The sequence below is a fragment of the Oncorhynchus mykiss genome, chromosome 8 (genome assembly GCF_013265735.2).
Source record: "Oncorhynchus mykiss isolate Arlee chromosome 8, USDA_OmykA_1.1, whole genome shotgun sequence".
NCBI classification, from domain to species: Eukaryota; Metazoa; Chordata; class Actinopteri; order Salmoniformes; family Salmonidae; genus Oncorhynchus; species Oncorhynchus mykiss.
In genome coordinates, this window is record NC_048572.1 from 27,864,604 (window position 1) to 27,884,828 (window position 20,225).

Here is a 20,225-nt window from a genome sequence, read left to right on the forward strand (position 1 = left end):
TTAGATTGTTGGAAGCATTAAGATTACCTTTATTATTTCTTTTTTATTTAGGGAGGAATTTGCGAGACTTAATAATGCGATGCAGATATACTGTACATACTACTATGTCAGATATGATAGATGTATAGAGTGGCATTCTCTAATCTGGTCCTGTAGACTTTTGTTCCAGCCCAGCAACCAGTAGTTCTCCAAGACCAGAGACGGAGAACTCAGCTGCAGGACATTGCAAGCCGGGAGACACCAAGTTGAGAGTTACATTCACAGATTGATATATTGATATTAGTGATAACGTATCAAATGGTAAACTCATTAACTAGAATCGCTGTTGATAGTAATAACAACAGTAGCTAGTTAAGTGTTGTATTAAGTCAAGGACGATACGCCCTTTTTCTTTGGGGTCAGGAAGCATGATGTCACCCTAAAAAAGTCTGTGATTAGCGAGATGACAGAAGCTCAGTAGGCCCTGAAACCTTTCCATGCCTCTCGGTCGGCCGTGACCTTCAAGTGATCTCCGAAAGACCTTGGGTGTGTCCCAAATGGCACCCTAATGTAGTGCATTACTAATTTTGACAGGGCCTATAGGGCTCCGGTCAAAAGTAGTGCACTATATAGGAAATAGGGCACCATCCGGGACGCAGGTCCTGTTTATCATACAGAACGCTGTATCAGCACAAGGAAAACCCCCACTGCCTTGACCACAATAAGACCCCAACTACTGTGGACCTTGAGCCCCTCCTCCATAGTTGTGCCTCTTGACACTGATCTTGGGCCAGTTTTACATTTTCTCTAGTAATGGTTAAGGTAAATATTGGGGGGAGAGGAAGCTGATCCTATATCTGTACCTAAGGGTAACTTCACCCCTGAGCATCTGGAATAGGTATCATGTCCTCTCTGCACCTCATTAGGCGGTCTGCTACTCTGCTAGAGTACGGCTAATCCGACCGGGTTGAAAGCGGGCAGATGTGGAGATGGCGAGACAGGTTAGTGCAGGGTTAGCGCACCCCTGCCATAGTAGTCATATTCATATAGTCTCTGGAGCCTGCATTGAAACTGAAGACCAGAACAGAGCACAGGCTGATTTGGCTCAAACTGAAAATATGCGAAAGCTCTAGACAAACAGCTGTTCTGTGTCTGTAGCCAGCCGTGGGACTGAGGAAGGGCCACCTCTACACACACGTGCACACACAATTCTTGAGCACACAGCTGCAAAAGCATGCACATGAAACAAACGCATATAAAACCCAGACAGACAGAAACACACACACACCATATCCACCCTTCAATTCCTTACCTTTTCCTTGTAGGTCCCTTGCTCTTTCTCTTTAGTTATCCTCTCCTCCTTTTCTAAAAAAAAAACAAGAACAAAACAACTGGATATATCACCTCCACAATAGACAGTAAGGACTGAATAGGTCATTATGTATAGACAATAGTATAGTATAGGTAATTACTGTATTCTGGTACTGATAGAATAGAAGACTTAGTTACAGCTGTATTTCAGAGGGAATAGAGGATGCATCCCCAAATGGCACCCTATTCCCTATATAGTGCACTACTTTTGACCAGTGCCTTATGGGAGGTAGTACACTATAAAGGGTATAGGGCGTAATTAGGCACACATCCTTTTTTGTTGACCCTAGCTATTAAGCCACTTACAACAAAATAACAGCCTAATAAATTCCATTGGTTCAACTGGGCGAGGGTGAATTAACATAAATTAACATAGATAAATATATTGAAGGGACTTAAAGGGACAAGTACTTAAAATGCTCAACAAAGAGGTTAATGACCATGATGACAGCAGAAAATCTTAAACAAACATTTTTGACCATCGAGGATTGGGAACAATTGGTTCGTTACAGAGCTGGCTAATATGAAAACCTGTTTGGGAACTGCGTCGTAACACGGTGGATCAATATGAATATGTGTATTTTGAATGGGGCATGAGAGGTTTTGCCTTTGTCTGTTCACTCACCTTTCTGCTCCCTCAGATATTCCTCATTCTGCTTCATCCACAGAGCCGTCTTAACTCTCACTTCTTTGTCGTTGAGGATATACTGCAAGAAGGAAGGGGGAAGTAAGGGTTTTAGTAAGGTGCTATAACGGTAAAGTGCTAGGGTACGTAGACTAGCAGTTAGAGCATAGGGCCAGTAATTAAAATGTTGCTAGTTCGAAATCCCTGAGCAGACAAGGTGAAAAATATGTTGATCTGCCCTTGAGCAAGGCACTTAACCCTAATTACTCCAGTGTCGTTGTTGATAAAAAACATTTTTATTTAACTAGGCAAGTCAGTTAAGAACAAACTCTTATTTACAATGACGGCCCAGGAACAGGGGCAGAACAACAGATGTTAACCTTGTCAGCTAGGGGATTCGATCTATCAACCTTTCGGTTACTAGTCTAACGCTCTAACCACTAGGCTACCTGCCACCCCATAATGGCTGGCACTCTGTGGGAATTGGGATATGGAACAACAAAAAAGCTCTCATGTAAGGGACATAAGTAGAGGAAGCTTGTGTTTAAAGAAAAATCATTATGATTTGTGTTAAAAGTATTCTTATCTCAAAAGCACTTAAGAGGAAGAGCATACCCTCTCAATTTCATTATCGTCGATGCCGTCCAGGTCCAATTCCCCGCTCTCCGACTTGCCATCTGAGAAGAGAGACAGAGAACAACACATTTACCAGTCTAATAACAACACTTGTCTTCACATTTTCTGGAAGACAGGGCTCCGTTTAATGTCGTATCAAGGGTAGCATTCCAAATGACACCCTATCCACAATATAGTGCACTAGTTTTGACCATAAGGCTCTGGTCAAAAGTAATGGACTATATAGGGAATAGGGTGGTATTTGGAATGCAGACAAAGCCTCCTGTTTTCACGTTTTTAATAAAGAGGGCAGTTTTTTATTTTTTATTTGACAGGGACTTGATTTCCATGTTTCCAGGGGGACGGGGCAAAAGGCTTGATTATCTGATAATGATTTCCCCATTTTCTTTTGGTGCCCTCGAAACCTTGCATGCCTTCAGGCGTGACTCTGTGATTACTGCGCAGTCAGGTAATTCATTGGAGAGGGAGGCCATTTTGAAACGGAGAGATAATCTTCTCCGCCTCGCTGGAGTCTGGAGTGTTCAGAGTCTCTGAGACAATGCGATGCTACGCTGTTTAGTATTAACCCAAGTTGCATCAATAATGTAGGCGGACCCCGGGCCGCCTTTGTGGTATGCTGTAATTGTCGTAACAGGCTTAGCGGTGAGAGCTGAGAGGATTGAGTTTTATTTGGAGAGATTTTGGAATTGTCTTCCACTGCAATGTGTGTTTTGTATTAATCTCCAGCACCCATTATAATGTTGCATTTTCAGGCAGATACAAGGGAAATACACAGAGAGCCTGGTATAATGACTGACACCATTACATATTCATATTGTGTGATGCAGTTCATCAATATGCTCACGTTTATCAGTAGCTTGACATGGGTTAAATATGGATATCCGAGTCTGAAATTATTTGGGCAAATTCAGAATATTGGGGATATTGATTTACATGGGGTTTTGGTCGGGAAATGCTAATATAAAAAAATAAGTGTGGATTGCAGACATTCCTTATCCAAATACTTATTTTAAGGTAAGGAAACAAATATCCCCCTTGTTAAAATTTGAAATTGCATTTGGAGCCGATTAAATGGCAAATTCTTATTTCAACATGCGAAGAAATATTGAATTACAAGGTGCCTATATCCCTCTATGAATAGTTAAAATCCAAAGGTAGAACTGAGGAAAAAAACTATAGAAAGTTGACTTGTGGCATAAGAGATCTGACCTCTACTTAGCGAAAAAGGATAACATTCTCAAAAGCGATACAGTAAAAATACTCTCCATAAAGTCCAAATACTCTTTACATAGAAGGACTGGATGTGTGACCAGGACACCACTATAACCAAACAACACAAATAGCCCTACCTAAATAAGAATCTAAATAAGATTGTCCTGTCCCCATAGTTCATTTCACCTCAATAAACTGTCCCTAAGCAACGGTTTGTGACAACAGTGCAACTTTCAAAACCAGCAGAGCACAATCTCATTTGACCCATCTTTCTTTTTCAAACTCTTCCAATGGCTTCCATTTATAAAAGAGGCATCATCCCTGACATTCTTCTCCCAGGATCTCTTTCCTCCGTTTCTGAGACTCTCCTGACTTCAAAAACGTATTTTGTGTGATAAAAACAAGCTTTGCTGGATCATTAAGAGCTATGAAAATTTCATTTATCCGTTATTTTACCAGGTAAGTTGACTGAGAACACGTTCTCATTTACAGCAACAACCTGGGGAATAGTTACAGGGGAGAGGAGGGGGATGAATGAGCCAATTGTAAACTGGGAATTATTGGGTGACCGTGATGGTTTGAGGGCCAGATTGGGCATTTAGCCAGGACACTGGGGTTAACACCCCTACTCTTACAATAAGTGCCATGGGATCTTTAATGACATCAGAGAGTAAGGAAACACATTTTAACATCCCATCCGAAAGACGGCACCCTACACAGAGCAGTGTCCCCAATCACTGCCCTGGGGCATTGGGATATTTTTTTGACCAGCGCAAAGAGTGCCTCCTACTGGCCCTCCAACACCACTTCCAGCAGCATCTGGTCTCCAATCCAGGACCAACCCTGCTTAGCTTCAGAAGTAGGCCAGCAGTGGTATGCAGGGTGGTATGCTGGGATAGTTTAACAGCTTAGCGCAATATCTACTAATAGGGACCTATGCCGATATTCTTTAAGCAGGTTCGGTAAATGTTGAATGTCGTAATGGTAGACTTAGGGAGATGACATCATCATCATAAACACTGGGGAAACTTCCTGGTTTAGAAGCTCTTTTTGGGAAGAGCCATATGTTATTTAGATGTAGGCCGATATAATGTAGGGAAGGTATAAGACACCTTCCCTACATAAGGAGCCACGTAGCATAGATCTAAATTGATAGCTTTGCAACAGAAAAAGGCAACCAGAAACGAGCATTCAAAAGAACGAGCCGTGTGTGCCAAGCTGCCAAGAAGATCAAGGGAACGCCAGAGAACGGGGTTGGTGGAAACCCATCATGAGAAATAGCAGCCTAGATATGGGTCACAATCTGTCAGCCATCTTAGTGCCTTCATTATGCTGTCATTTGGGGGTTTGGATGGGACCCTGCAACGACTGATACAGGACGTCGTACTGTGATGAAAATAGCAGTTGTGGGGGACAGAGAGAAAGAGAGAGAGAATGAAAGAAAGAGAGGCAGATGGAGGGAGAGGTAGAGAGAGAAAGACAGAGAGAGAGGGAGATTAATTTACAGATCTGGGGATTATCTATCCAAGTGTCACTGTGAATTTCAATCCAAATGACACAGCAGTATAGAGTCTCCTTATTGGTGACAGATCTAGTCACAGGCAGCTACCATCTTTGGACTGTGCTTCCATGTATAATGGCAACAAAGCTGCCAAACCTCAGACTCTAACGTTCTGTATATTCAATCAATTCCATTGTGTATTCCATTCAATTACATTATTTTCAATTAACTTTCAATTCAATGGAGGGCGAGAGAGAGAGAGAGAGAGAGAGAGAGAGAGAGAGAGAGAGAGAGAGAGAGAGAGAGAGAGAGATAGAGAGAGAGAGAAACCCAAAGACAGACATGAAAAGAGAAGTGAAAGGGGAGGGCAATAAAAAGCAGAGTAGAGCAAGATTGTTTCCAGCATATATTTCCAGCATATTGACAGGGGTCCCCAGTGGCCAGACTGTCTGTTGGGTAAGATTGGAGTTGGGGCTGCCAGTAAACATTAGCCACAAATGCACACAGGCAGAGAAATGACTCCCTGCACGTTCAGGGGCCGTCTTGGGGTCAACAACAAGGCAGTACAGAGCTGCACAGACACAGGGCTATGTAGCGTGCAGACAGGAATACTGTGTGTGACTGTGTGTGGACTGCTTGCTCAGAGTGAAGAGTGGAACTGATATTTCCAATATTCGAATGGTGAGAAAGTTCCAAAAGTGTAAACTTTAATAGGGAGAACCTGGTTACCGAGATTTACCGCCCAAACCCACTCCTGTTTCCTGTTGTGAATAAATGTTCATTTTTATTACCTTTTATTTATTCAGGGTAGCCCAATTGAGACCAGTGTCTCTTTCCCAATGGTGACCTAAGTACAAACATTTTCTCACAAACAGGAAGATAAATGTACATTACAAATAAAACAAGAAGAATAAAAATAACCACAAGGCACAACCTCAACACCACAATTTCTACAAATAAACCACTACAATCAATCGAAACAACTGCAATTAATGAATTCAACACCAGAGTCCTAAACTGCACTAGTGGCACCAGGGAATTAAGATGCAACGATTTTGGGGGATTATTTCAACATTGGGGGGAACTAAAACTAAAAGAGGATTTAGCTAAATGGTTGAGACCAGAGGGACATAAATAGTTAATCAATCCTTCGAGCAGGTTTGGTAGCTCATTATTTTATGCGTTAGAAACAAAGTTAAGTAAACTGGAATCTTGAGTAGAAGTGATCTACGGGACTTTAAAGAGGACCAGCCAACCTTTTGATACAGGATGCAGTGGTGAGTATTAAAACTGTCCCCTGTGATAAAGCGAAGGGTGCTATGGTAGATGGCATCCAAACGTTTAAGAATAGTGGCTGCTGCAATCTGATAAATGGTGTCAACATAGTCAAGAACTGGCAGAAAAGTTGACTGTACAATCTGCTTCTTGCTATTTAGGGAGAGCCAAGATCTACTTCTAGCTTATCCATATACACTGCTCAAAAAAATAAAGGAAACACTTAAACAACACAATGTAACTCCAAGTCAATCACACTTCTGTGAAATCAAACTGTCCACTTAGGAAGCAACACTGATTGACAATAAATGTCACATGCTGTTGTGCAAATGGAATAGACAACAGGTCGAAATGATAGGCAATTAGCAAGACACCCCCAATAAAGGAGTGGTTCTGCAGGTGGTGACCACAGACCACTTCTCAGTTCCTACGCTTCCTGGCTGATGTTTTGGTCACTTTTGAATGCTGGCGGTGCTTTCACTCTATTGGTAGCATGAGACGGAGTCTACAACCCACACAAGTGGCTCAGGTAGTGCAGCTCATCCAGGATGGCACATCAATGCGAGCTGTGGCAAGAAGGTTTGCTGTGTCTGTCAGCGTAGTGTCCAGAGCATGGAGGCGCTACCAGGAGACAGGCCAGTATATCAGGAGACGTGGAGGCGGCCGTAGGAGGGCAACAACCCAGCAGCAGGACCGCTACCTCCGCCTTTGTGCAAGGAGGAGCAGGAGGAGCACTGCCAGCGCCCTGCAAAATGACCTCCAGCAGGCCACAAATGTGCATGTGTCTGCTCAAACGGTCAGAAACAGACTCCATGAGGGTGGTATGAGGGCCTGACGTCCACAGGTTGTGCTTACAGCCCAACACCGTGCAGGACGTTTGGCATTTGCCAGAGAACACCAAGTTTGGAAAATTCGCCACTGGTGCCCTGTGCTCTTCACAGATGAAAGCAGGTTCACACTGAGCACATGTGACAGACGTGACAGAGTCTGGAGATGCCGTGGAGAACGTTCTGCTGCCTGCAACATCCTCCAGCATGACCGGTTTGGCGGTGGGTCAGTCATGGTGTGGGGTGGCATTTCTTTTGGGGGCCGCACAGCCCTCCATGTGCTCGCCAGAGGTAGCCTGACTGCCATTAGGTACCGAGATGAGATCCTCAGACCCCTTGTGAGACCATATGCTGGTGCGGTTGGCCCTGGGTTCCTCCTAATGCAAGACAATGCTAGACCTCATGTGGCTGGAGTGTGCCAGCAGTTCCTGCAAGAGGACCAGAACTCCATGGGTTGATAAACTTGATTTCCATTGATAATTTTTGTGTGATTTTGTTGTCAGCATATTCAACTATGTAAAGAAAAAAGTATTTAATAAGAATATTTCATTAATTCAGATCTAGGATGTGTTATTTTAGTGTTCCCTTTATTTTTTTGAGCAGTGTATATATATTTTTGCTTTAAATCTTTGTCAATCCAAATGCTCAGATATTTATAGGAGGGAACCTGATCGATGGAAGAACCATCCAATGAATAAATATGTAGTCCATCTGAAACTTTTTTGTGAGAATTGGAGAACAACATATATTTAGTCTTACCTGCATTAAGTACAAGTTCTAAACAAACAAGGGCTTTCTGTAAGGCAACAAAGTCACATTGCATCTCTAACATAGCCTGGTCAACAGTTGGGGTAATGGCATACATATCAGTGTCGTCTGCATAACCGATAGACCAATATTATTGATTAAATTGTAAAGAGAACAGGCCCCAGTACTGACCCCTGCGGTAAAACCTTTTGTAATATCCAGGAAACTAGACTTGACACCATCAGAAATCACGCATTGAGTACTATCTGACAGACGATTCTCCAACCACATGCAAGAAGCCTGATACAGGCTATTTCACTCAACCTTAGAATAAGAGTGTTTTGGTCAACAGTGTCAAAGGCCTCGGAAAGGTCTATAAATAAGGCAGCACAATGATTTTTATGATCTAAACAATTCAACACATCATGTAAAACAAGCGTAGCAGCTGAAACAGTGTCCAGGTCTAAACTGAATTGGTGCACATTAAGAATAGAGAGAGAAGTTAAAACAATTCTTAGCTGACAGGGAAGATAATTTGGAGATTGGACGGTAGTTATCTAAGTCAGAAGGATCTCCTCCTTTATGTACGGGGAGGACATGTGCTGCTTTCCAGATTTTAGGGATAACAGCAGAAACAAAATATGGGTCAATGGTTCTACAAGAATGGTGCAGAGAGCTGCAGTAAGAAGGGATTAAGTGAGTCAGCGCATATGGATTTTTTTTTAAACATCAATCTTTAGCAAAGCACTTAGTACATCATAGATATCAAGTAGCTGAAATGAAAATAAAATATGTAAGTCTGTTTGTGCATCATTCCCTACAATCTGTTCTGAGGTGACTAGAGGACTCTCTAGTAGAATTATATTAATTTTTAAAGATTATCCTTTCAAATACGTTGCCAGCTGAAGCAAAATACACTACAAATGTACATTTTGTTTAGTATGGGACCAGAGGCTGTCAAAATGTGCTGTAGTAAGAAGGGGGTGTAGTTTTGTTTCAAAGATTTGACCACTTTCCTGAAATTAGCTGGATTACCACCACTCTCCGATACACAAATAAATATGGTGATTTTGCTTTTCTAACCCCAGATATAGACATTCATTTTTCAATTGTCTGAAGGACTGCCAATCTGATGTAGAATCAGTCAGTCTAGCGTTAGCCCAAACTAAATGTATTTCCTGTAATTTCAGACAATTTATGCGTGAACCAAGGATTAGAACTGTTTTCACCCTTAGCATTTTGTGCGGTGCATGTTCATCTGCAACATCTCTTATGCAGGCAATGGGACAATGGTTACTGAACTGATATATCCCATTGGCTGTAAACTCATGAGGGGTATTAGAATAATATCGAAGAGAGAAGATTTTTCAGGGTGTTTAAAGTTGGAGCGAGTTGGATTTAGCTCAGTACAAATATCTTTAAGCCCATCAGATACTGGAATCAACCAATCCAGATTAAGATCGGCAATTATTAATAATTCGGATTTAGCATAGTTAGACAGCAGGTGACACAATTTGATCAGAGCATTAATTATAATACATTATCTCTATGAACAGCATGATGTGAAATGGGACTGTTCAATGATATGCGATGTCTAAATCTGGCTTCTCTACAACCTTCTCTGCTCTACTATCTGCATGATCAGTCATCAACGTTCCGGGTGGGGACAAACAGCTCATCTTAGTATAGAATGCAGTTCACAATGCATGTATCATCTCATCAGCTGGAAGCTTTTCTTCTTGTGACAGGTACATTTGCTGCAGAATAGCCTATGCTACAGTAAAATTAGGACTAATACAGTGCACACAACTTGACTTTCCCCATATTTTGTTACATTACAGCCTTATTCTAAAATGTATTACATTGATTTTCCCTCAGCAATTAACATGCAATGCCCCATAATGACAAAGCAAAAACAGGTTTTGAGAAATGTTTGCCCAATTTAGATTTTTTTGTTGTTGTTGAAATATCACATTTACATAAGTATTCAGACCCTTTACTCAGTACTTTGTTGAAGCACCTTTAGCAGCGATTACAGCCTCCAGTCTTCTTGGGTATGATGCTACAAGCTTGGCACACCTGTATTTGGGGAGTTTCTCCCATTCTTCTCTGCAGATCCTCTCAAGTTCTGCCAGGTTGGATGGGGAGCGTCGCTGCACAGCTATTTTCAGGTCTCTCAAGAGATTTTAGATCGGATTCAAGTCCAGGCTCTGGCTGGGCCCCTCAAGGACATTCAAAGACTTGTCCCGAAGCCACTCCTGCGTTGTCTTGGCTGTGTGCTTAGGGGCGGTGTCCTGTTGGAAGGTGAACTTTCGCCCCAGTCTGAGGTCCTGAGCGCTCTGGAACAGGTTTTCACCAAGGATCTCTCTGTACTTTGCTCCGTTCATCTTTCCCACGATCCTGACTAGTCTCCCAGTCCCTGCCACTGAAAAACATCTCCACAGCATGATGCTGCCACCACTACGGTTCACCGTAGGGATGGTGCCAAGCGTCCAGACGTCCAGACGTGACGCTTGGTATTCAGGCCAACATTATTTTGGCAAACTCCAAGTGGGCTGTCATGTGCCTTTTACTGAGGAGTGGCTTCCTTTTGGCCACGTACCATAAAGGCCTGATTGGTAGTGTTGCAGAAATGGTTGTCCTTCTGGAAGGTTCTCACAGAGGAACTCTAGAGCTCTGTCAGAGTGACCATTAGGTTCTTGGTCACCTCCCTGACCAAAGCTCTTCTCCCCCGATTGCGTAGTTTGGCCGGCCGGCCAGCTCTAGAAAAGGTCTTGGTGGTTCCAAACTTATTCCACTTAACAATGATGGAGGCCACTGTGTTCTTGAGGACCTTCAATGCTGCAGCATTTCTTTAGTATCCTTCCCAGATCTGTGCCTCATAAAAATCCTGTCTCGGAGCTCTATGGATAATTCCTTTGTTTTTGCTCTGACATGCACTGTCAACTGTGAGACCTTTTATAGACAGGTGTGTGCCTTTCCATTTAATTTCCAATCAATTTAATTTATCACAGGTGGACTCCAATCAAGTTGAAGAAACATCTCAATGATGATCAATGCTCAATTTCGAGCTTCATAGCAAAGGGTCTGATTACTTATGCAAATAAGGTATTTCTGTTCTTTATTTTAAATTTTTAACAAAATTGTCTAAAAACCTGTTTTCGCTTTGTCAATATAAGATACTGTGTTTAGATTGATGAGATTTAAACACATTTCTTAAAATCAATTTTAGAATAAGGCTGTAGCGTAACAAAATGTGGAAAAAGTCAAGAGGTCTGAATACTTTCCGAATGCACTGTATATCTGAAACCGGTCGACTTATTTTTAAATTGTAAAGATGATTTTAATTTTTGCAGCTGCAGAGTTTTAAAACAACATCACTCTAAAATGGCTGCTTTAAATCAGTACAAAATAGATGATCCTGTTCAAGATTGATATATATACACATATGTACCAGTCAAAAGTTTGGATACACCTACTCATTCATGTTTTTGTTTTTTTCCCACTATTTTATACATTGTAGAATAATAGTGAAGACATCAAAACTATGAAATAACACATATGGAATCATGTAGTAACCAAATAAGTAACCACCCTTTGCCTTGATGACAACTTTGCACATTCTTGGCATTCTCTCAACCAGCTTCATGAGGAATGCTTTTCCAATGGTCTTGAAGGAGTTTCTGAACCCAGAACTGTTTATGTTCATGCCTTATCCATGCTGCCATTCAAGTCAAAGAAGGAGTGGCAAGGAGTGGCATGATAGCACCCAGGCTAGGAACAGGCCGCATTAGACTGCCTTTTCGACAGTCAGCATATTTCAAGGAAGAGTGTGCTCCAGCTACTTCTGTACACTTGACTGAGCATTGTCCCAAATTACATAACAAATTATGTAAATAATTACGAATTATACATGAATCAGCCTTGGCACTCCTGTCGTAACTAACAAACACACACACACACACACACACACACACACACACACACACACAGACAAACAAACACACACGTGAATATAATTAGCCTAAATATGATTCAAATAATCCCAAAAATGTACCAAAACGTGTTATGTTGCAGCAAATTGCCTAGTAATGGTTATGAGAGCTATAAAAGCTAATTTCACCTCAAAGAACACCGAGTGAAACATTTAGTGCAATCCTACATAATAGCATTGGAATATAAGAGGAACACTGCTTTTGGGCTATACAAGGATACATCTGCCGAATAGAAATGTATAGAAACATTTTACATTTTAGTCATTTGGCAGACACTTTTATCCAGGGCGATTTACAGTTACTGTATTCATCTTAAAACAGCTAGATGGGACAACCAAATATCACAGTCATAGTAAGCACATTTTTCCTCAACAAAGTAGCTAGCAGTAAAATAAGAGCTAGTAAGAGGGAAAAGAGTCAAGCGCAAGTGTTAGATCACGAAAGGTTTTACTACATTTTGGGGGGAGGGTTGAGGAGGGGGTGCTGTGGGATCATTTAAGATACTCTTTCTGATGTTTTCAGAAAGATGGGCAGGGACTCTGCTGTCCTAGCTGGTTCCACAATTGGGGTGCCAGGGCAGAGCTTGAACTGGGCTGAGCGGGAGCTGCCCTGCCGTAGGGGTGGGAAGGCCAAGAGACCAAAGGTGGCAGAATGGAGTACTCGGGTTGGGTGTAGGGTTTGAGTAGAGCCTGAAGGTATAGGGAGGGGCAGTTCCTTTTGCTGCTCTGTAGGCAACTACAATGGTCTTGGTGTTAATGTAAGCTAGTGGAGTGTGCGGAGGAGTGGGGTGACATGGGAACACACAAACATTCTAGAAACATTGTACTAATGACTTTCAGAGGAATCCTATTCTATTCACATTGGGCAAATATTATGATATCATATCGCATTGCATTATACAACTACAGTCGTGGCCAAAGGTTTTGAGAATGACACAAATATACAGTTTCACAAAGTCTGCTGCATCAGTTTGTATGATGGCAATTTGCATATACTCCAGAATGTTATGAAGAGTGATCAGATGAATTGCAAAGTCCCTCTTTGCCAAGCAAATGAACTGAATCCACCAAAAAAAATGACCACTGCATTTCAGCCCTGCCACAAAAGGACCAGCTGACATCATGTCAGTGATTCTCTCGTGAACACAGGTGTAAGTAAGTGTTGGCGAGGACAAACCTGGAGATCACTCTGTCATGTTGATTGAGTTCGAATAACAGACTGGAAGCTTCATAAGGACACCCTTGGTGCTTGGAATCATTGTTCTTCCTCTGTTAATCATGGTTAACTGCAAGGAAACATGTGTCGTCATCATTGCTTTGCACAAAAAGGGCTTCACAAGCAAAGATATTGCTGCCAGTAAGATTTCACCTAAATCAACCATTTATCTAATCATCAAGAACTTCAAGGAGAGCGGTTCAATTGTTGTGAAGAAGGCAATTTATGTGTGGGGTTGCTTCTCAGCCAAGGGAGTGGGCTCACTCACAATTTTGCCTAAGAACACAGACATGAATAAAGAATGGTACCAACACATCCTCCGAGAGCAACTTCTCCCAACCATCCAGGAACAGTTTGGTGACAAACAATGCCTTTTCCAGCATGGTGGTGCACCTTGCCATTAGGCAAAAGTGATAACTAAGAGGCTCAGGGAACAAAACATCGTTATTTTGGGAACATGGCCAGGAAACTCCCCAGACCTTAATCCCATTGAGAACTTGTGGTCCATCCTCAAGAGGCGGGTGGACAAACAAAACCCACAAATTTTGACAAACTCCAAGCATTGATTATGCAAGAATGGGCTGCCGTCAGTCAGGATGTGGCCCACAAGTTAATTGACAGCATGCCAGGGCGGAATGCAGAGGTCTTGAAAAAGAACGGTCAACACTGCAAATATTGACTCTTTGCATCAACTTCATGTTATTGTCAATAAAAGCCTTTGACACTTATGAAATGCTTGTAATTATACTTCAGTATTCCATAGTAACATCTGACAAAAATATCTAAAGACACTGAAGCAGCAAACTTTGTGGAAATTAATATTTGTGTAATTCTCAGAACTTTTGGCCACGACCGTACATAAAAATAAGTGTTGCATCAGATCGGCAGATGGCTATATATGACGTATTTCAGGAAGCTAGGTGTATGTCACACGTTACAAGAGAGACATTTCAACATATTATTATTTTTAGCAATTGCGTTTTTTTGGTAGAAATACCTTCTGGAACATGTGAACTTTCATGGGCCTTAATAACAAACTTGTATTCCATCTGTAAATACAAATAGCATTGTTAAATTACTAGTTGATTTGCCGCGGAAAAATACAGGAACCTTCCCGCTAGCCATGATTGGCTGAGATAATGGATGGAATTGTATGTGCAGAGAAATAAGTTTGGATTGGCCTGCCATGTAGCGTGCTTCTGTCTATAACGTGAGCTGATCAATATGTGTTGATAGTCCTTTCTACCTCAGCGCTTTTGGAAGATATAACGTTTGCCATCGAGAACTACAAAAGGTTTACTACTTTTCTCAACAACATTGATACCCTGAATTTAGCAGCCGCGATCGACAGATCAGTTGGAAAAAATTGTGATGGGCTACTTTCTGCAGACGCAACGGTCAGTGTGAACCGGAGTAACTTGACACAATGCTGGCCAAACAAGATGTATACTGAACAAAAATATAAACGCAACTTGCTAACATTTCAACGATTTTACTGAGTTACAGTAATCTGCAGATTGAAATCAATTCATTAGGCCCTAATCTATAGACTGCACATGACTGTGCAGTGGCGCAGCCATGGGTGGGCCTGGGAGGGCATAGGCCCACCCACTGGAGGGGCCCAGCCATTCAGAATGAGTTTTTCCCCAACAAAAAAAGGGCTTTATTACAGACAGAAATACTCCTCCGTTTCATCAGCTATCCGGGTGGTCTCCGATGATCCCGCAGGTGAAGAAGTCAGGTGTGGAGGTCCTGGGCTGGTATGGTTACACGTGGTCTGCAGGTGTGAAGCCGGTTGGACCTACTGCCAAATTCTCTAAAACGATATTGGAGGCAGATGGTAGAGAAATTAACATTAGATTCTCTGGCATAAGCTCTGGTGGATATGGCTGCAGTCAGCATGCCAATTGCACGCTCCCTCAAAACTTGAGACATCTGTGGCATTGTGTTGTGTGACAAAACTGCACAATTTAGAGTGGCCTTTTATTGTACCCAGCCCAAGGTACACCTGTGTAATGATCATGCTGTTTAATTAGCTTCTTGATTTGCCACACCTGTCAGGTAGATGGATTATCTTGGCAAAAGAGAAATGCTCACTAACAGGGATGTAAACCTGTTTTTTGTTCGTATGGAACATTTCTGAGATCTTTTATTTCAGCTCATGAAACATGAGACCAACACTTTACATGTTGTGTTTATATTTTTGTTCAGTATAGCTATAAACAAAACTAAGTTAAATGGTTCCCGTCTGCCATGAAGTGTTCATCCATGTATACTGGTAAGAGTCTATCTACATATTCAGATATTATGCGTTTCTAATTTTGCCAGAAAGTCATTTTCATTGCAAGTTAAAGCCTACTGTGAGAAAGCTAGCGAACGTTAGCTTGCTTGCTGGCTCACTAGCTAACATTACGTGTATGATCTGTGTAGTAATATTATTTGAATCAGAAATCCAATTGTATTTCTAGTTATAGCCTAATGTTAGCTAGCTAACATTGAACCTAGTTGGTTAGCTGTAGCTACATGCAGATTCATACTACAGCTATAACAATGTTTGTTTTGTAGTAGTATGAGTTGGGATTATGCCGGTTCATTGTTTAGCTAGCTAGCTAGCTACATGTCTAAACAAAAGACTCCATTTCGCCAGATGATTACATGACCATCAAGATAACCAGGTGTGTCTGGGGGTGATTACGGCCATCTATTGCATTTCATGAACATGTGTACATGTCTATAGACAATAGTGACCCATCCACTTCAATGAGGGGTGGTTATAGCATTTATTTCGCATGACCCATCAATTTAGACAAGTGTATCAGGTAAACATAATCTAATAATTATAAAATATTTTTATCTGGACACTTTCTGTTTTTGATATTGCTACCATGCAAGTGACCATTTCACTGTACCATTCACAACCTCTGTATCCTGTTCATGTGACAAATAAACATAGATTTGTATTATATATAGTGTGTGTGTTTAGCAGAGACAGTAATGTGAAGAACAACATGACCTGCACCAAAGTCAGATTATGATATACAGTGCCTTCGGAAAGTGTACTATTTCCACATGTTATTACGTTACAGTCTTATTCTAAAATGGATCAAATAAATAAATATCCTTAGCAATCTAACCCATAATGACAAAGCTGAAACACATTTTTAGACATTTTTGCAAATGTATTACAAATAAAAAATAGAAATACCTGATTTACATAAGTATTCAGACCCTTTGCTATGAGACCTGAAATTGAGCTCAGGTGCATCCTGTTTCCATTGAACATCCTTCAGATGTTTCTACAATTTGATTGGAGCCCACCTGTGTAAATTCAATTGATTGGACATGATTTGGAAAAGCCAACACCTGTCGATATAAGGTTCCACAGTTGACAGTGCATGTCAGAGCAAAAACAAGCCATGAGGTCGAAGGATTTGTCCATAGAGCTCTGAGACAGGATTGTGTAGAGGCACAGATCTAGAGAAGGGTACCAAAACATTTCTTCAGCATTGAAGGTCCTCAAGAACACAGTGGCCTACATAATGTTTTAAATGGAAGAAGTTTGGAACCACCAAGATTCTTCCTAGAGCTGGCCGCCCGGCCAAACTGAGCAATCGGGGGAGAAGGGCCTTGGTCAGGGAGGTGACCAAGAACCCAATGGTCACTCTGACAGAGCTCTAGAGTTCCTCTGTGGTGATGAGAGAACCTTCCAGAAGGACAACCATTTCTGCAACACTCTACCAATCAGGCCTTTATGGTACGTGGCCAAAAGGAAGCCACTCCTCTGTAAAAGGCACATGACAGCCCACTTGGAGTTTGCTAAAAGGCACCTAAAGACTCTCAGACCATGAGAAAATCTCAGACCATGAGATTCTTTGGTCTGATGAAACCAAGATTGAACTCTTTGGCCTGAATGCCAAGCGTCATGTCTGGAGGAAACCTGGCACCATGAAGCATAGTGATGGCAACATCAGGGACTGGGAGGCTAGTCAGGATTGAGGGAAAGATGAAAGGAGCAAAGTACAGAGAGATCCTTGATGAAAACCTACTTCAGAGCGCTCAGGACCTTAGACTGGGGCGATGGTTCACCTTCCAACGACCCTAAGCACACAGCCAAGCAACGCTGGAGTAGCTTCGGGACAAGTCTCTGAATGTCTTTTAGTGGCCCATCCAGAGCCTGGACTTGAACCCTGGAGAGACCTGAAAATACATGATCAGCAAAGCTCTCCATCCAACCTGACAGAGCTTGAGAGGATCTGCAGAGAAGAATGGGAGAAACTCCCCGAATACAGGTGTGCCAAGCATGTAGCATCATACCCAAGAAGACTTGAGAAGTAATCGCTGCCAAAGGTGCTTCAATAAAGTACTGAGTAAAGGGTCTGAATACTTACGTAAATGTGATATTTCAGTTTATTATTTTTAACAAATTAGCAAAAAACTCTAAAAACTGTTTTGGCTTTGTCATTATGGGGTATTGGGTGTAGATTGATGAGGGAAAAAAAAAAACAATTTAATACATTTTACAATAAGGTTGTAACCTAACCAAATTTGGGAAAAGTCAAGGGGTCTGATTACTCTCCAAAGGCACTGTAGGCCAAGGACTAGATAAAGTGTATTTTTATCTGGAGATTACTACACTACTCACTCTGTTTAGCACATGGCCTCACATGTGAATCCTTAAAGAGATGGGTGTGGCTAAGGCTTAAGAGAGTGTGAACAATGATTAGTGGGTGTAGAACTCTCCAGTAAGTGTACCAAAACATTCAAGGGACATTTTCTCAAAAGTGGGGTTACAAGTTTGTCAACTTTCAAAGCAGAATTACTGTACCATTATTCCTCAACTGCAGTGTAAGATATACAATTTTCTAGCTCTGAGTCTACTTTTAAGCAATTTAAAAAACGCAATTTAAAATGTTGCTACATTGGACCGAATCCAGGTGGTGGGTCACATATTTGTAACATGACACATTACATCATATTACTGGGGCATGTAAAGCTCCCCTTCAACATTATCTCACTTATAAGCATAAAATGTTTCTCAGGACAATATCCAGGCTTCTCTGCTTTGTAGCCCAAGTGTGTTTTCTGCGTGACAGGCCCTGAGTGTAGCTGATGTGTGTGTGACTGTGTACACCAGGAGGGGAAAAAGAGAGGAGGGTGCCACTTGCTTGTCTCCCTTCCTGTCAGTTGTCATCCGTTCAAGGCGAGCTCCTCTGTGGTAAGCTGTCAGTTCCACAAACACATTTAGATACAGTGTGTACACACACAGAGACACACACAAACACTGCATATTCTGTCTCAGGAACCACACTAATAAGATATAAGAAATAACAAATCTCCTGAGATAACACTGCAAAAAAGACAAACCGGAACAGTGTTGCCTGTCCCTTTAAGATGAAGGCCAGGTGGTACGGCAGAGCAGAGCTGCAGCTGTACTGTCACTGGCAGGGGGGTAGGCAGGTTGGCCGGAGCAGCTGTCTAATTACATCACGGCAGGAGGTCAGTGCATGGCCAATCACCCTCCTTCGCCGACACACCTTGCAGCTCCAATAGAGGACAGAGGGAGAGAGGAAGGGACCGTCTGCATGGACAGCATAATAGAGACCTAGAAAGTCACTCAATGACGTTGACCATAGTACTGCTTTCTGCATTGAAAAGGAACATGAGGAAGGTCTGTACCCAATATTTCCAGTGAAAGAAAGAAAGGAAAGCTTTCGACAACACATGGCTAGAAGCCAGGCCTGGCTAAACATGCATTTGAAGTACCAAATACATATGTGAAAATCTTATAGTAAATAATGTTGTGTTTCTTCAAAAACACATTCAAAGAGGTACCAGTTCCAGAGTTCATGTAAGTCTAGTCTATATTAGGAAATAATGCAACTAGCTGATAGGAGCATATTGGCTCAAAAGGCAGAAAACCTGATTCAACAAGCAGCCGGTATAGCCACTAGTAGGAATACCATCAAGTGAACCATTGTCCATGCTTTCCTTTCAGACTACAAGCCACACCATTTGCATGTTACACCTTGATGTCAACGTAAAATGCTCAACGTAAAATGTCACTCAGGGGTAGGTACTCAAGCCAAACTCATTTTGAGAGATTATAAAAATCCAGAAACGTTGTTGGTATTGCATTTGTTGGATTGTAAAAGTAATTCACAATATATATATTTTATTATAAAAGTCAGTCGACACGGTTTACATTTAATTTGTTAATCGAACTGGCCAAGGCTTTCGACTCTGTCAATCACCACATTCTTATTGGCAGACTCAACAGCATTGGTTACTCAAATGATTGCCTCGCCTGGTTCACCAACTACTTCTCTGATAGAGCTCAGTGTGTCAAATCGGAGGGCCTGTTGTCCGGACCTCTGGCAATCTCTATAGGGGTGCCACAGGGTTAAATTCTCGGGCCGACTCTCTTCTCTGTATACATCAATGATGTCGCTCTTGCTGCTGGTGATTCTCTAATCCACCTCTACGCAGACGACACCATTCTGTATTCCTCTGGTCCTTCTTTTGACACTGTGTTAACTAACCTCCAGACGAGCTTCAATGCCAACTCTCCTTCCGTGGCCTCCAATTGCTCTTAAACGCAAATAAAGCTAAATGCATGCTATTCAACCGATCATTGCCCGCACCTGCCCGCCCATCCAGCATCACTACTCTGGACGGCTCTGACTTAGAATACGTGGATAACTACAAATACCTAGGTGTCTGGCTAGACTGTAAACTCTCCTTCCAGACTCACATTAAGCATCTCCATTCAAAATGTACATCTAGAATCGGCTTCCTATTTCTCAACAAAGCTTCCTTCACTCATGCTGCCAAACATACCCTCG

At 41.9% G+C, this 20,225-nt stretch overlaps 1 protein-coding gene across 3 annotated transcripts in view; it reads right to left on the reverse strand.

Moving 5' to 3' along the window:
• Nucleotides 1–20,225, reverse strand: part of brf1b (BRF1 RNA polymerase III transcription initiation factor subunit b) — a 127,301-nt gene that overhangs the window by 40,454 nt on the left and 66,622 nt on the right. For all 3 annotated transcript variants that reach the window (XM_021612195.2, XM_036985214.1, XM_036985215.1), the window contains 3 exons: nt 2,591–2,652; nt 1,976–2,057; nt 1,292–1,344 (listed from right to left, as the gene is read on the reverse strand). In XM_021612195.2, the coding sequence (XP_021467870.2) occupies nt 1,292–1,344; nt 1,976–2,057; nt 2,591–2,652 (197 nt within the window). The remainder of the gene's footprint in view (nt 1–1,291; nt 1,345–1,975; nt 2,058–2,590; nt 2,653–20,225) is intronic.